The 15,971-nt window shown below is 39.0% G+C and overlaps 3 protein-coding genes across 4 annotated transcripts; 2 read left to right on the top strand and 1 right to left on the bottom strand.

Annotated features, from left to right (window-relative positions):
• Positions 1-135: 135 nt before the first annotated feature.
• On the top strand, positions 136-2,031 carry LOC111435713 (RING-H2 finger protein ATL13-like). Its single transcript, XM_023073207.1, has 2 exons — positions 136-255; positions 323-2,031. The coding sequence occupies exon 2, from the start codon at positions 520-522 to the stop codon at positions 1,906-1,908; it is 1,389 nt and encodes a 462-aa protein (XP_022928975.1). The 5' UTR covers positions 136-255; positions 323-519; the 3' UTR covers positions 1,909-2,031.
• Positions 2,032-3,215: 1,184 nt separating this feature from the next.
• On the top strand, positions 3,216-10,588 carry LOC111435695 (cyclic nucleotide-gated ion channel 17-like). Of its 2 annotated transcripts, XM_023073181.1 has the most exons (8): positions 3,216-3,435; positions 3,541-4,135; positions 4,814-5,387; positions 6,517-6,729; positions 6,905-7,203; positions 8,302-8,413; positions 8,717-8,953; positions 9,251-10,588. In XM_023073181.1, exons 2-8 carry the CDS (start codon positions 4,101-4,103, stop codon positions 9,971-9,973), a joined length of 2,193 nt encoding a protein of 730 aa, XP_022928949.1. In that variant the 5' UTR covers positions 3,216-3,435; positions 3,541-4,100; the 3' UTR covers positions 9,974-10,588. The 2 variants fall into 2 exon arrangements, with proteins under 2 accessions (XP_022928949.1, XP_022928940.1); XM_023073172.1 differs by having other exon boundaries at positions 3,216-4,135.
• Positions 10,589-10,712: 124 nt separating this feature from the next.
• Positions 10,713-14,868, bottom strand: LOC111435704 (preprotein translocase subunit SCY1, chloroplastic). The gene is made up of 8 exons (XM_023073194.1): positions 14,550-14,868; positions 13,845-14,002; positions 13,382-13,767; positions 12,664-12,963; positions 12,475-12,564; positions 11,604-11,727; positions 11,191-11,354; positions 10,713-11,039 (listed from the first exon to the last, which is right to left on the bottom strand). Exons 1-8 carry the CDS (start codon positions 14,735-14,737, stop codon positions 10,809-10,811), a joined length of 1,641 nt encoding a protein of 546 aa, XP_022928962.1. The 5' UTR covers positions 14,738-14,868; the 3' UTR covers positions 10,713-10,808.
• Between the last annotated feature and the right edge of the window lie 1,103 nt (positions 14,869-15,971).

The raw sequence follows: 15,971 nt of genomic DNA, 5'->3' as shown, positions 1-15,971 counted from the left end.
GCCCTTCTATAAGGGGTGTCTGTCCCTGCATAAAAAGTCAAGTGCCAAAATCCAACACAAAAGTTCAATTAAAAATTGTCATTTTCCGTCCCCCCCCAATGAAATACCCTTCGTCTCAAGAAACCCCTTTTATTTTAACTAGATTTTGAAACAGGACCACTGGAGTAAATTTATAGGATGGATTACAGATGCATCGTTTCCAGCCGGAGTATGCCTGCTGTGCTGCAAACCAATTCAATGAAATCAGTAAATGAAGTAAACTCCGTTATTTTACTTGTAATTGAAATCATTGCAATAATTGCGTTCTTGTTTTGTATCCCAGAAACAGCCTGCAAACTGACAGTCAAACCTTTTAGCCACTGATCTGAGATCTAATCTTTTTCTTAAACACTTTTATTACCCTCTTCTCATCTCTCCATCTGTCCCATTTATTTCATTTTCTGATCTCTCTCCAACCCATTTGACTCGCACACCCCAAAACCAAGGCTATGGAGTGACCTCTTTTTTTCTTTGATTAACATGGATTCACTGCTTCTCCAAGTAAACGGAAGATTCTTCCCTTCGCCGCCACAGCTACAGCCTTACTATCTTGATGCACGGCCTCCTCCTTTTGCCCAGCCGAGTGGATTCAACTTGGAGAACAAGGTGAGTCCAAGTATACTCCTCATCATAATCATTCTAGCTATCGTCTTCTTCGTCTCTGGTTTGCTTCATCTTCTCGTTAGATTCCTCTGGACTCCCCCGTTACAGAGAGACCCTGAAAGTTCAGACAATGTTACTGCCTTTCAAGGTCAATTACAGCAGCTCTTTCATCTCCATGACTCTGGGGTTGACCAGTCCTTCATTGATACACTTCCTGTTTTCCATTACAAAGCCATTATTGGATCCAAGTCCCCATTTGATTGCGCTGTTTGTCTATGTGAGTTTGAGCCTGAGGACAAGCTCAGGCTGTTGCCTAAATGCAGCCATGCCTTTCACACAGAGTGTATTGATACATGGCTTTTGTCTCACTCAACCTGCCCCCTTTGTAGATCTAGTTTGCTACCGGATCATTTCTCTCCACATACCAGTTATGCGCCAATTGTTCTTGTTCTCGAATCTGGGAGTGAGAGCTCTAGAGATAATGTGTCGAACACAGAGGCTACAAATCCGATTACAGGGTCAAATTCGCAAGTGGGTCTTGGTGGGGATAGCGAATTTGACGCTGGGTCGAGCGAGATTGGGAAATTAGAGGACTCAAAAGCAACTGTAGTGACTGTGAAGCTTGGAAAATACAAAAATATCGATGCTGGTGAAGGTGGAAGTAGCGGGAACAAGAATATGGATTCTCGTAGGTGTTTTTCAATGGAGTCTTTTGAATATGTAATGGAGGAGAATTCGTCGCTGAAAGTGGCCATTAGGAGCACCCCAGCGAAAAAGCAGCCAAGCAGGAAGCCAGCTCTGCCATTGACACCAGGTTACAGAGCAGCCATGTCCGAATGCGACTGCGAATCCAGAAGAGAGTTCCGACTCAGTGGGATTGAACCGTTTCGAGAAGTGAAAAGGGGCGAGAACACTGATAGAAATTGCAAGAAAATAGACAGTTTCTCAGTATCGAAGATTTGGCTAAGAGGAAAAAACCAGAGAGAAACGCCCACAGAATCATCAAGAAGGGCAGTTTCGTTTCGATTTCCCATTCAGAAGAATGGTGGGGATTGGAATGCTTCAGAGATGGGCGTTTCCAGATGGGAAAATGAAATAATCCGAAATGAAACGGAATTGGATGAAGAAAACCAGAGTCGTTGCAGTCTCGATTCTCAATTCAATCAATCTTTCGCGAAGAGAACGTTGGTATGGCTGATGGGAAAACAAAACAAGGTTACTCACTTCGAATCATCGTCACCTTCATCCTGTATTTCAAATCTCTAATTCTTCTCTGTTAAATTGTTAATTTCCTTTCCTTCAAATTCGATTTCTTGTTCAGATAGATATGAAATCGATTAAAGAAAATTAGTCTAAGCAAAATAATAATAATGGGGGCTGTTGAATTTAGTTGCGATAGAAGTAATTAGATTCAGAATTGGGATTCAGGAACAGATGAACTAATTAAATCGATGGGACATGAAATGCATTAAATATGAAATGGGGATTTAAATTCAAATGAACCGGAAGAAGCAGAGACGGAGGCGAGTTGTAGGGGCAATGGGCTGTTTGCATTTAATGGATACAAATTTTCATTTATTAGTTTCGGGGCTCTAAATAATAATGGCTGAAATTAATGCGGTCACGCCAGATGTGCCGAAATGGAAGGCATTGTCAGTTGGAATTTTTGTTATTTTCTGCTTAAATTATTGAATTTCTAAAATCTCCATCATTTTATACGTATAGATTTTGTTTTCATAATTTAAGGGAAATTTTTAAAAATATTTTTTCAGCACCATCTATTATTTCATTGGTTATATCAATTAAACTTCATAATTTTCGTAATTAAATTCATTTCGACTCTCATCTTAAATATAAATTTTAAATAAAAGAGTTAAATTGATTCGTGATATATTATAAATTTAATTGATATGATTTTATGTTCACTCTAAGAAAAATAAATAATGTTTTGGTTTGTTTTGAATTTTGAACATGGGGGTTTATAAGGTGGGTGGGTAAATTTGAACGTAGAATAATCAATTATTTATTATTTTATTTAAGGGGCTTTTTTTTTTTTTTTTTTTTTAAAGTTAAGTTGGATTAAAATCACATCAGATTTCATCGAAGGCCCATAGAAAATAGGGTTATAAGTGTAAATTACCCAGAACAAAAGAGTCTAAATAAAGGCCCAAAGGGCGGGTTGGGCATCTTGAAATACGAGTTAAGTTATGGGCTACCACGGCCCAAATCAACCATTGGGCCTGTTCTTTTTGGAGAAAATCAACCATTGGGCCCGTTATTGGGCCCGTTAGTGTGCTCATAGCATTTGTTTAGTTATTTGTAGTTATGGGGTTGATGGTATGATGACTGCTAAGTAAGACAACCAATTAATTTAGTAAACATGTCATTAGAAGAAAACAGCAACAGTAGACGGCGGCTTGAATTTGTCCACAAAGGATAACTAATAATTATTAATTTCTGACGACAAAGCGACAAAAACCTGAAAATTATGCCAAATATAAAAAAACAAGTGTCTGAAAAGGGGAATTCAGTTTCAACAAAAACAAGAACAAAAATCATAATAAGGTGAAGGGTTTGGGAGACTGAAATGCTACTTTGAAGCTTTAAAATGAAGGAGAATAATGATGTGGAGGTGGAGGGGAGGTGATTGAGAGATCCGCATTACAGCAAAAAGTGAAAAAAGAAACACAAAAATTCAGGGAAAAAGAGATGAAAAAGAAGAACAGGTGGATGTCCACTTCAACTAGGAGTGCCGGTTCTGGACATCAACTACAATATTTGTAGATTTTCAATGTATATTAATCTAAAAACTATTTGTTTAGTAGAAATTGTTGTTCTTATTGTAATGGGTCATGAAATTAAATTATGAATATGAGACACTGATTTGACAAATTGTAGAATGTTTGTTTGGGAGAACATGCTGATTTGAGGGGAGAACCCACATGACAAAGTTTTCATCGCTGTTCAGAGAACAGCCAATTTCTCACTCAACCATTCCCATTTTGGATCATTCATGTTTGCTTTTAACAAATGACTGAGCGATGGCACAGCAGCCTCCAACACAGTGCTGCAAGAAGACTGGATCAAAAGGGTCGTGAGTCTAGAGGGAAGCTCGTAAAAAGTCCAAAATCATTCTGAAGGTGGGAACTGGAGGCGGTGCGGCGCTCTTTTCTACTGGAGGGTTATCCACTCACGTGGGGTTTCGGTCTATTGTTGAAAGGTTCGGTTCCACTTTGGTTGGCTTTCCCAAATTTTGCTTTTCTTCCTTTCTTCGCATCATCACTCAACAACTCCTATTCCCAGTTCAAACTCTGATTACCTCAATACGCAACACAACCTAGATCGCCTCTCTCTCTCTCTTTTTCTTCCTCTGTGCTTCTCCTCCAGCTACTAGGCCATGCTGCTGCTATTTTGATGGGTCATTGAGAATTTCTCGTTTCAGCTTCTTTCTTTTGCTTATGGGCATGGAACTGAGGAAGGAAAAGCTTGTTAGGTGATTTTTTCTTCTTCATTTGTTTCTAAGAATGTAGCATGTTTGAAAGCGTTGTAATTCTGTGCTGAATCTGTTAGTCCAATGGAAACAATGGAAATCTTAAAAGTTTTGGGGCCTGTTCTGTTTTCTTGTCGAGAAAATGTGGTGGGATCTTTATTTTTTATTAGATGGAAACGGAAGAAGACTAGAACTCTGCAAAATCGTCTGGCCTGTAAGTCTAGTTCATTATTTGCTTAAGGAGTCGTAAACGTAGGCTACTTTAACTTGCTTTTGTCGGGAAGAAACCAAAAGTTGTCTGTCATACATAATCACGCAAATGTTCTATTTTGTTTATTTATGTGGAGTAGCTTTAAAGCTGTGATTTCTTGTGCTTGTAACCATATAATCACTATGTTCGTATGCAATTAGGATCTCCTTGTCTGTCTTTTCGTGTTTTTATCACCACAGAAAATTAGATTGTACTTGTTTGAAACATAATGAATTTACAGTTTTTATTCGTATCATGAACTCATCTAAACCTAAGTATGAAAAGGTCTGGGAAGTGAGTATTGTTTGGCATTTTTGTTTATTCAATGCTTACGAAGAACCGTAGCAAAAGGAACTTTATGTATATAAGTAAGGCGTTTATAGACTATTGTTTAACTGTTATGGTCACCATTTTATTCCTGAAATCAATAGGTTTTATTCTGATCACAAAAAACATAAGAAATCTTCCATTGGGAACAACAATGAAGCAGGGCAACTTGAGAAGTCATCATCGAAATACTATATTCCATCGTCGACATTCTTAATACCTGACAATGGATTAGGGGCAAGCAAAAGTAAATCTGCTGAAACTTTTAGAACTGAGAAGTCCAAAGTGTTTCCAGAGGACCATGAGCCATGGAGCAGAAGAATACTAGACCCTGGCAGAAAAATTGTTTTGAAATGGAACCGGGTGTTCATTTGCTCATGTTTATTGGCACTCTTTGTTGACCCGCTGTACCTTTACTTGCCATCTTTGGCTGGGAATGGGAAATCCTCATGTGTGAGGACAGACTGGAAGTTGCGAATTGTTGTGACCTGTTTCCGGACTGTTGCAGATTTTTTCTATCTTCTGCACATGATTATCAAGTTCAGAACAGCTTATGTTGCTCCTAGCTCTCGAGTTTTTGGGAGAGGTGAGCTTGTGATGGATTCGAAGATGATAGCAAAGAGGTATCTTAGATCTGACTTTTTTGTCGATCTAATTGCCACGTTGCCTCTCCCTCAGGTACTTCATTGAGACTTCCGTCTCTCAAACTTTGACTTTATATTTGGTGTACTGTCTTTAATCTCCATAGTTCATATGGCATTTTCCATTTCTTGCTTGGGGGAAATGTAAGGACAGAACGAACTCTGTAAAACTATATCATACCCTTATTTTGGTAAAAGTAGTGCTCTTACTGAGATGAGCAAAAATACCTGTAACGACCCAAACCCACCGTTAGCAGATATTGTCCTCTTTGGGCTTTCCCTTTCGGACTTCCCCTCAAGGCTTTAAAACGCGTCTGCTAGGAGAAGGTTGCCACACCCTTACACATGGTGTTTTGTTCTCCTCCCCAACCAATGTGGGACATCACAATACCTCATAATTTTAGCAATTATCACTTCTTTAATGTTGTAAGTTGAGGAATGAAATTATTTACTATGGTACTCGGGGCATTGCTGGTTAGTAAGATTAACTATTATTATCAGATTAACTATTATTATCCACCATCCATATGCTTTATATGGTATGACAATGATGATTTTCTTAGTCAAGGCATGATGTGGGAATTTTCCATTCGTGCTAACGCTAACCTACTCATGTCCAGGCAGTAACAAAATGCTAGCACATCTTTCTCAACCTGCTTCTTAACAAGGAGAGTTTTGTTTCGTCTAATACTCTTCAATTTGGTCCATTGAAGGCAAGATAGTTTTTTGTTACGGGAAGGGTGCGTGAACTTGTAAGAAGGCTTAATCCTTAGCCTGTTTGTCAAAGTTAAGGGGAAATTATATGGGATTGTCTCTTTAGATCTAGGAATATGTAACTGCCACACCTTTTTTTCAGGCTTCTCTTTTGTAGTGGTGGTCCGACAGAATGGATGGTTGGTGGAGGGGATTAAAGTTCATGATTAGGCTTATTTTCAGAGAGTTGAACTTTTGAGTGTTAGGTGATACTCTTTTGAAGTAGGAACGTAAGAATAAGATATATACTTAACGAGTTGGGAGTTGGTCTTAATGAACGATTTGAGAGAAAAATAGGCAATATTGTTGTTACGTTCCTATTCTGGTGATACTCATTTCCATGAATTTGTTTGACCATCCTAATTTAGTTATTAGATTTTTAACAGAGACTTGTAACTGCGTCTTCCGTGCAGATTGTCATCTGGTTTATCATACCCGCAACAAGAAGTCGTCTAACTGATCATAAAAACAATGCGCTTGCGCTTATTGTTCTGCTTCAATATATTCCGAGATTGTATTTGATTTTCCCTCTTAGTTCAGAGATCATCAAAGCGAATGGAGTTGTTACAAAAACTGCTTGGGCAGGAGCTGCTTATAATCTTCTACTCTATATGTTGGCTAGCCATGTAACTCTCTCATATCTCTCTCTCTCTTTCTCATGTGACACATAAATATGTAAATGCCTGTGCTGAGGATTTCAATATCTAATGCTATTAAGAAAACATGACATAATCTTGGTTATGTTCCTACTTTTTGAGGTAATTCGCCATCAGTAACGTTACCTTATTTTGCGTTTGGCAGGTTCTAGGTGCGACATGGTATTTGCTGTCAGTTGATAGATATACATCATGCTGGAAATCATTATGTAGGAAGAAGGAATATAATCCACTAGAATGCAATCCAACTTTTTTTGATTGCGATACACTTAACCTTATTGACCGCAATACATGGGCTAATAGTACACTTGTTTTCGACAAATGTGGCCCTAGTGGAATTTTCAAGTATGGCATTTTTGGGAATGCAATGTCAAAGAATGTTGTCTCTTCAAGCTTTGTTGAAAAGTATTTCTATTGTTTGTGGTGGGGCTTGCAAAACCTGAGGTATGATTTTCTTTTCGTTGACTTAATTGCTTGGAAAATGTCCTTAAAGTGTAACAGCTAGAACATTCTATGATAAAGTATAAACAATGTTCTTCATAATGTTATTGGGCGGTCATGTCACTGGATCCCCATGGTTAGGAAAGCATTCTTTTGACAGAATGATGTTGGCTTGTTATTGACTTCTCCAACTTTCCTGTAAATGCTCTAGAGCTCTTCCCAAAGGCCTTCACTAAAAAGTTATTTCCGGCATAGTTTATCTTAGAACCAACCCTAGCATGAAAAGATCCCTGGTGATACATGAGCAGAGTGAAAGCTAGCTGAGTATCGATATGTTTGTAAGCAATTTTATTTCTGATCTCGAGGAACTATGAACCATCGTTGGGATGTGGAAAGTAGCATTTACACAAGATGGCAAATGAGTTTGTTCTTTGTGGAATGAATTTGGCTTCATGTACTGTGAGATCCTACCTCAGCTGGAGGGGGGAACAAAACATTTTTGGAAACTTCTCCCTAGCAAACGTGTTTTAAAACCTTGAGAGAAAGTCCAAAGAGGATAATATCTGCTAGCGGTAGGCTTGAGCTATTACAAAATAGTATCAGAGCTAGACTAGCGAGGACGCTGGCCCCCAAGGGGGGTGGATTGTTAGACCCCACAACGATTGGAGAGGAGAACGAAGCATTCCTTATAAGGGTGTGGAAACCTCTCCCTAGCTGACGCGTTTTAAAATCTTGAGGGGAAGCCCAAAAGAGAAAGTCCAAAGAGGACAACATCTGCTAGCAGTAGGCTTGAACTGTTACATGTATTCTTGAACTGTTACATGTATTGATCTCGAACATTTTATGGCTATATGCTTTGTTCTGCTAATTGAAAGTTTTTGTTGTAAACTTGCTACACATGAAAACCTATGGACTTGCTATTATATTGTTTAGGCAACTGTATAGAACACTCAGCATAGGTTCTGTACTGATTACATGGATGGCAGACTAGTACAGCTTGATGTATGATCTCATTCTTTTTTTAAAATTATTATAGATGGTTCTTTAATCCTTCATTTTTTCCTGGAAAAATACTGAATAACTTCTTATTTATTTTGTCAGTTCATATGGACAGAATTTGGAAACAACCACTTTCATTGGTGAGACACTGTTTGCTGTGCTTATAGCCATCTTAGGCCTTGTATTATTTGCCCATCTGATTGGGAATATGCAGGTGAGAGACTGAGGGATAAAATTGTGTTCTTTATTCATTGAATTCATAATTTGAGAATTAAGATGCGCTTGTTTCTATTAAACCTAACAACTCTAAGAGAGGCTCATGCTTTGGTTTCCTGGATGATCTTTTTGCTTAATGGTCATCATAGACGTGGTTGGGTTACACAATTTTTTCCACACCCTTTAAATTTTTTCTAAGGCGTTTCCACAAAAATTCTTAGTACAGTGATCTTTATCCCTTTGTCTTGTCGTCTAATTGAATTCATTATCATGTGCTGTTTTAATTTTTCTTTTAATGCAGACGTATCTGCAATCCCTCACTGTGAGACTTGAAGAATGGAGACTAAAGCGAAGAGACACTGAAGAGTGGATGAGACATCGTCAACTCCCTGAAGACTTGAAGCGACGTGTTCGACGTTTTGTACAATATAAGTGGGTGGCAACTCGAGGAGTTGATGAAGAAGCCATCTTACAGAGCTTGCCGGCTGATCTTCGACGAGATATTCAGTGCCACCTCTGTCTAGATCTTGTCCGACGAGTACGATTCTATTACATATATCTTCTTTATTTTTTATTGGAGCCAAAGACATAAGTTTGAACGGGCATCATATGCATTCTAGTTCTCATCTATCAAGTTGTCGAGCCACACAATGTGAAGGCTTATGGTTCTGCAACTATCATCTAGTATTCCTTAAAACTTCACAAAAAAGAACAAAAAATTCTGCAGCGATTCATTTCTTGTGTAGATGTGGTTATATGCTAAAAGTTCATGAATTGAGTTGTCACCCATGACTCACTAAGCAGGTTGAAGCACTCTTTTTTCCCTATTTTGCAGGTCCCTTTCTTCTCACAGATGGATGATCAGCTACTAGATGCAATATGTGAACGTCTGATATCCTCCTTGAGCACTGAGGGTACCTATATTGTTCGAGAGGGTGACCCAGTAACCGAGATGCTGTTCGTTATCCGAGGCAGATTGGAGAGTTCTACTACAAATGGAGGTCGCTCTGGTTTCTTCAACTCCATAACGTTGCGTCCTGGAGACTTTTGTGGGGAGGAACTACTTTCTTGGGCGTTGCACCCAAAATCCACCACCAACTTGCCCTCCTCAACTAGAACAGTCAGAGCGCTCAATGAAGTTGAAGCTTTTGCACTCCGTGCTGAAGATCTTAAATTTGTAGCCAACCAATTTAGACGTCTGCACAGTAAAAAGTTGCAGCACACATTCCGCTTTTACTCTCATCATTGGAGAACATGGGCAGCTTGCTTTATTCAAGCTGCTTGGCGTCGCCATAAGAAAAGAATGATGGCAAAAGATCTCTTAATGAGGGAATCGTTTATATTATCTGAAGAAGTGGCTAGTGAAACTGGCCAAGGAGGAGGGGAACAATTTTGTGTTGTTTCAAATCCTTCTCAGACAAAAATGAATCTGGATGTTACCTTACTGGCTTCAAGGTTTGCTGCAAACGCAAGGAGAGGCGCTCAGAAAATGAAAGATGACATGCCAAAGCTGCAGAAGCCTGATGAACCCGACTTTTCCATTGAGCCAGATAGATAACAGTTTCCAGTAGTGTCAAAGGCTATATTTCTCTATTAGAAGGATGAAGTCCATTTCAGATGTGCATCCCTTTTCTGTCATCTGGCATTTCAGACCTTACAGGGACCTGTCTGTTTCTGTATAGTTTTATCAATTACCAGGAACGCAACATCACAAACTGTGTATTAATGTCATAACCAGTAAGTTGGTCTCATTACAATATGTTTTAACTCTTAATAGACAGTAACTGAGTTCGTAGGATGGTTAAACGAGCTGCTGCAAGCTGCAAGCTATACTTCACCAGACTGTAGACAGAACCTCAGCCACACTTGTGTTCAGACGGTGCAGACAGTGCGCTGTGTCACAATCCAACTTGCGGCCATGCACAACACGCTTTGGATGAGCATGACTGTGACACTATGTAGGGATGAGACTTACCGCTGGGCTAGATATTTTATGATCAGCGACATATATTACATAACACATACTTGTCCTTTTTTAGAATTTTCTGACTTCTCCGTTATCCCTAATTTTGATTTCCAATGAAGTGTGTCACTGAATATGAACATATGTCAAGACTGCCTTAGATTCAAGAGGTTGTAAAAGTAACCCTGTTCAGAGGTTCATGTTGACTTTGATCAGGCCTTGCAAATTTATCTCAGTTTTCCAGTTTATCAATGGACGAACAGTAATGGATGTTCAAAAGGTTTTATTTCATGTCAAATCCAATCGTTTTTTGCATTCTGATTGGAGCGATTGATGAAAGAAAAGTGAAGCAATGTTCCATTGAGTATGATGCAATGGAATACAATTCTTAAGGTCTGGCATCAATGTTGGTTCCATTACATTCTCTCTTTCATGGAGTATACCTATCGATGTCATAGAACTCTATGTTCTTGTACTTCTGAGAGATTATCTCAGCTTGTACTTTTCTGGCAGTGTCTGTAGCACAACCGACAAGAATGAGAACAGAGGTTCCTGCAAATCCTCGAAATGCTGTTAAGTGTGTTGTTTGCTCAATCACCGCTGGACCAGCAGCAAGGATTGCCAAGAAAGCAGAACCAAGAACTGAAATCCGACTTAGAACCTATAAATTAGTAAACAGGAAGCCATAATCAATCAATAGTCATTTTAGGTGCACAAAATATTCAGTTGAGAGCAACTTCACTGAGCCAGATTATTGATTCAACAGCAAGAACTTCGAAACAAGCACATCACGTTAGGTGAGGCAAAATTACCGCTTTCAGAAACGAAGCTGTACTTTTGCCCGGACGGACGAGGGGAATTGAAGCACCCTGCCGCTTCAATTGTTCGCTCACATCATCGGGATCCAACTGTAGGAATGTGTAGTAATAGTTGAAGAAGGCTATCAAAAGGATGTTGGTTGGAAGATAGAATGAGCCTGAGAAAATCCCATGTGTTAGTTTAGGAATACCAGGAAGTCCTGTCTACCAATTATGAGAAACCCTGTACACTTTAATGTGATTGAACAGTAAAGTAACTGAACCAGTTCTTAAAAAAATTGAAACTTTATTACAAACTTAACGCGAATATACCATATTGTAATGGCCGCAAGATAAAGAGTTTCATCAGTCTCAAAGTACTAAGCCCTCATGTTATTTTCAATTGGCAGTAAACCAAAACATCTTACCTCCTGGATTTAAAGCAAATGCAGCGTTCTTTAGGACAGATAAACCCGTGAAGCGAGCTAGAGTACCCGGCAGGGACAACGTAGATGTTGAAAAAATGATCGGCATTACACCAGAACTATTTACCTGTGCATAATGAACTTAGTAAAATAAATATGAAACTTGTACAAAATTCTTGTTGGTTACCCCAGATTACAAATTTATGAATTTAGAAATGAGAGAGCATGGATAAAGATTTGAAATTGTAACATAATGTATGCTATTGTCCTCTTTGAGCCTTTCCTTTCAGACTTCCTCTCAAGATTTTTAAAACACGTTTGCTAAGGAGAAGTTTCCACACCCTTCTCCCCAACTGATAAGGGATCTCACAATCCACCCTCCCCTTTTGAGGCCCAGCATCCTCGCTGACACTCTCGTTCCCTTCTCCAATTGATGAGGGACCCCTCAATCTACCCCCTTCGGGCCTAGCATCCTTGCTGGCACACTGTCTTGTGTCCACTCCCCTTCGGGGCTCAACCTCCTCACTGGCACATCGCCCGATGTCTAGCTCCGATACCATTGTAACAGCCCAAGCCCACCGCTAGCAGATATTGTCCTCTTTGGGCTTTCCCTTTCGGGCATCCTCTCAAAGTTTTTTAAAATGCTTCTACTAAGGAGAGGTTTCTACACCTTTATAGAGAATGTTATGTTTTGTTTTCCTCTCCAACCAATGTGGGATCTTACAGAAATTAAGACCTCCGAGTTGGCAGTTAGCTATAATTACTACATCAAAGTCTGCAGGACTTTTAAAGTTTAAGCTTCTTTTAAGGTTAAAAGTTAATTACTGACTAATATAATTTTTCGATGACATAAGAACAAAGCAGGAAAACAAACCTTGAAGGGAAGGTAAGCAGATTTCTGAAGCCCTCCACCGCTGCTTGTGTATCTTGAAGCATAGTTGAGCGGGATTTTCCTTTCTGCTTCCTGAAAACATTGGTTCAGATAAATTATAATCACATATAATAAGACTTCTTATGTAATGAGGAAATAAAAGGTAAATATATCAAATCAACCATTACTTACCTGAACATATACGATTCCAAGTACCAATAGAAAGAAGGAGATTATAATAGCAACCAATCCAACATAGTTACCATCCTGTAAAGCTTGTGCAGCTGTTCTTCCAAAGGATGCTGGTAGATAGGAGATGATGCTGGTGAATATTAAAAGAGATGTCCCATTACCTAGCTTTAGGTCTGTGATCCGTTCCCCAATGTACGTTGTTATGACTGAGCCAAGTGTTAATAAAGTAACAGAAGAAAGCACCCACTCTGTACTAAAATCATTAACATAGGGGCGAAGGTACAGAACTTGACCAATTGCCTGTGTAGGAAATGGGAGCTTAATTAAAGAATCTTAAAATAAAAGCTCACAAATTTTATTAGGAACTATATGATCATTGCCTAAGATCCTTCCGAATTCATTTGGCTATTGCTCCAGATTTTTGCTTGCATCTACTACAGTTTGAATAGGTGCCTACTTGGATATAAATTTTTTTAAATCCTTCCAGCAGAAACGTTTGGTGTCTCTGAGCAGGCTTTGGGGTAGAATCAAGTATAAAAAGCTCAAAATACTTGTATCCGTTCTTTTTGAAAGTGCAAGTTTTATGTATTTACCTACAGAATGTCCATTTAATATGTAATCCAGTAAAACTAAGTGAGTTAAGCCCAGCTTCTACAGTTTTCCCTTCTGAAGTAATCTAAACTTATTATAGGCCATATTGAGTAATCAAGCTCCTTACTTGTACAATTGCAAACCCAACTGAGGCATATCGAGTGTATTGAAGAATTTTCTTTCGCCCAGCTTCACCTTCTCTTTTCTGAAGTTCTTGCAATTTTGGATAAATTTGTGTAAGAAGCTGGAAGACAATTGATGCATTGATGAAGGGAACAATGCCAAGGGAGCATATCCCTAATCTGCCAATGCCTCCACCAGAAAATGAATCTAAAGTGCTCAATAAGCTGTTCTGATCCAAGTTCCCAACAAAAGCCTCTCGGTTCACTCCACCAAGAGGGATATAGATTCCAAGCCTTGATAATGCTAAATAGCCCAAGAGCTGTAGAAATTTTCCTGGCAATGGACCTTTGAAGAAGTCCCCTATGTCAATGGAACTGTCCTCGATTGCAGCTGCAAGGTCAACTTAGTTTCAGTAATGCAGTATGAAAGATACATCAAACTACAACATTGAAGGACAAGAAACAAACCTGCCAATCCACGTGCTGAGGGACCTTTATCTCGTTTTGTGCTTGAAGAACTGTCAAATGTTTGCCCCCAAAAGCCAAGAAAACTTTCCCACCCACAACTTAATTCAGAAGAAAGATCTGGACGGATTCCCAAGGGATCAAAAACTGAGCTCTCAGAACTGAAAAAAAGAAACTACTATCATGTCAATTATGGACCAACAACCATTAAAGGACATTGAAATCCAATTGAAATAACAGGACTCAAATGGGAAAAACCAGGATATGTAAGCAGCCCTTGGGGAGCCTATTTATGGACAGCTTTTGGGTTTTAAACCAAGATACGTTCTTTTAACACTTGGTAACATGTAGACCAAACTTCAACCCAGCCTTCCAAAGACATTCTTATCTAATTTAACTTTTCTACATTCCTAAGTACCGCAAAAGCATAATCTTGCTCAAGAAGCATCGGCTAACAGTTCGGCCCAATTCTTCAGGGGAAACTCCTTCTCTAATGTCAGTGAAGCATGGAAAATTTAGAGAGCACAAAAATATGTAACTGAACTACGCCATATGCTCTGGCAAAACAAAAGGTACAGAAAAACACCCAAAATTCTACAGCCAGAAGAAAAACCCATATGAGAAAATCTCATGAGGCAAAAGTGCAAGACTAATTCGAGTAATTGAAGTGCAATGAGCAGAAAAAGAACATAAATGCTGGAGACCCACCTGTTGGAAGTGAGGCCAAGGTTCCAGGACTTGGTAGCGCGGGGCTTGTTAGGAACAGAGAAGGACGCTCGGGTGAATGAAAGTCTAGGCCTTGGAAAGCGCTTAGAATTGGTAAGATATTGGGTGGAGAGGGTGAAGCAAAGGGGCGAAGAAGAAGCTGCAGCAGCTTCTCTGACTGATATCAACATTATTTACTCCCACCACAGTTTCGGTTTGTGAAAGGCTAACGTTGAGCGACGCTCGGTGGGTTAGGCGTTTGCCTCATCGCCCTATCCATTTCTCTCCTTCCCCTTTTTGGATTTTGTAACCTTTCTTTGAGTTTGACCCCAACTCAATTTTTTTATAATATGCAGTTGAATTTGTTGGATAGAAATCAATGTATTTGATATTTTAGATTTACCCGTATAAATTCAATCATAAGAATTTCATCAAAATTAAATCTAGAGTAATTATACATTTTTAAAAGGACTCGTGTTGATCAATGTGTAGGAAAATGTCGGAACTATCAAGTATCGAATTTGGATTTCAAATCTTGGACGTAGGAAATTACCGAAGCATGGAGATAGTACAGCCACGAGTAAAGCGGACTACGAATTTGGATTTCAAATCTTGGACGTAGGAAATTACCGAAGCATGGAGATAGTACAGCCACGAGTAAAGCGGACTACCCAGAGGGAAAATGTCCTAAACATGATAAATCTAGGATGAAAAATTAAAAAATTTGGAAAAAAACTAATTGTCATTATCAATGCAGATGTTTTCTTTTCTTCACCGAACATATTGCATTCAACATGAAACAAACAGTTATTGAATTCATATCTCCCATTAACATCGATAATAGGTAACTAAACATGTGGATTCCAAGAGGGACAACATGTCATGGGGGACTCCACACAAATATTTCTGTGGCGTTCAATTTGAATCTGAGAGGGTATGAAGTTGAACGCAGAAGAAACACAAAGCGGCGGCTGCGGCCACGAAGCAAAGGAAGCAAACGCTCCTCTCCCTTTGTCGCTTTCTTATTCTCCCACTATCAGCCACACAAAATGGCCGAGCTTTCAGAATTTACGCAACTTCACGTCAATAATATTTTGGCTTCTGCCCTTTGAATCCGCGTTAGAGTCCTTAACCAAAACTCCGCCTACAAAGTGTTGAGCCAAAAAGGACACAAAAGCTTTCGCTCATCTTTGTCATTTCCATATTTGACCCATATCATTGCACCTGCAAATAAACAATGCTTTCTTTTTTCTTTACATTTTAGAACTCATGAGAGGAAGACCCACGACAGAGAATACTGGATGGAGGTGAAGGCAATTGAATTAAATAATTCCAAGGGGAAAAGAAAGAAAAAGATCCTGTTTTTTTTTTTTTTTTTTTTTTTTTTTTTTTTTTTTTTTTTTTTTTTTTTTTTTTTTTTTTTTT

This window comes from Cucurbita moschata, unplaced genomic scaffold (assembly GCF_002738365.1).
Source record: "Cucurbita moschata cultivar Rifu unplaced genomic scaffold, Cmos_1.0 Cmo_Scf00003, whole genome shotgun sequence".
NCBI lineage: Eukaryota > Viridiplantae > Streptophyta > Magnoliopsida > Cucurbitales > Cucurbitaceae > Cucurbita > Cucurbita moschata.
This window is presented reverse-complemented; position numbering and strand designations above follow the sequence as displayed.

What these genes read in the sequence shown, in the direction of transcription:
- LOC111435713 (XM_023073207.1), top strand. Translation starts at nt 520, where the DNA reads ATGGATTCACTGCTTCTCCAAGTAAACGGAAGATTCTTCCCTTCGCCG.
- LOC111435704 (XM_023073194.1), bottom strand. Translation starts at nt 14,737, where the DNA reads ATGTTGATATCAGTCAGAGAAGCTGCTGCAGCTTCTTCTTCGCCCCTT. An exon ending in CTCAGCACGTGGATTGGCAG is followed by an intron (nt 13,768 to 13,844) that starts GTTTGTTTCTTG and finishes TTGACCTTGCAG; the next exon opens with CTGCAATCGAGGACAGTTCC. An exon ending in TTGGGTTTGCAATTGTACAA is followed by an intron (nt 12,964 to 13,381) that starts GTAAGGAGCTTG and finishes TTTCCTACACAG; the next exon opens with GCAATTGGTCAAGTTCTGTA.
- LOC111435695 (XM_023073181.1), top strand. Translation starts at nt 4,101, where the DNA reads ATGGGCATGGAACTGAGGAAGGAAAAGCTTGTTAG. An exon ending in TCTATATGTTGGCTAGCCAT is followed by an intron (nt 6,730 to 6,904) that starts GTAACTCTCTCA and finishes TGCGTTTGGCAG; the next exon opens with GTTCTAGGTGCGACATGGTA. An exon ending in ATCTGATTGGGAATATGCAG is followed by an intron (nt 8,414 to 8,716) that starts GTGAGAGACTGA and finishes CTTTTAATGCAG; the next exon opens with ACGTATCTGCAATCCCTCAC.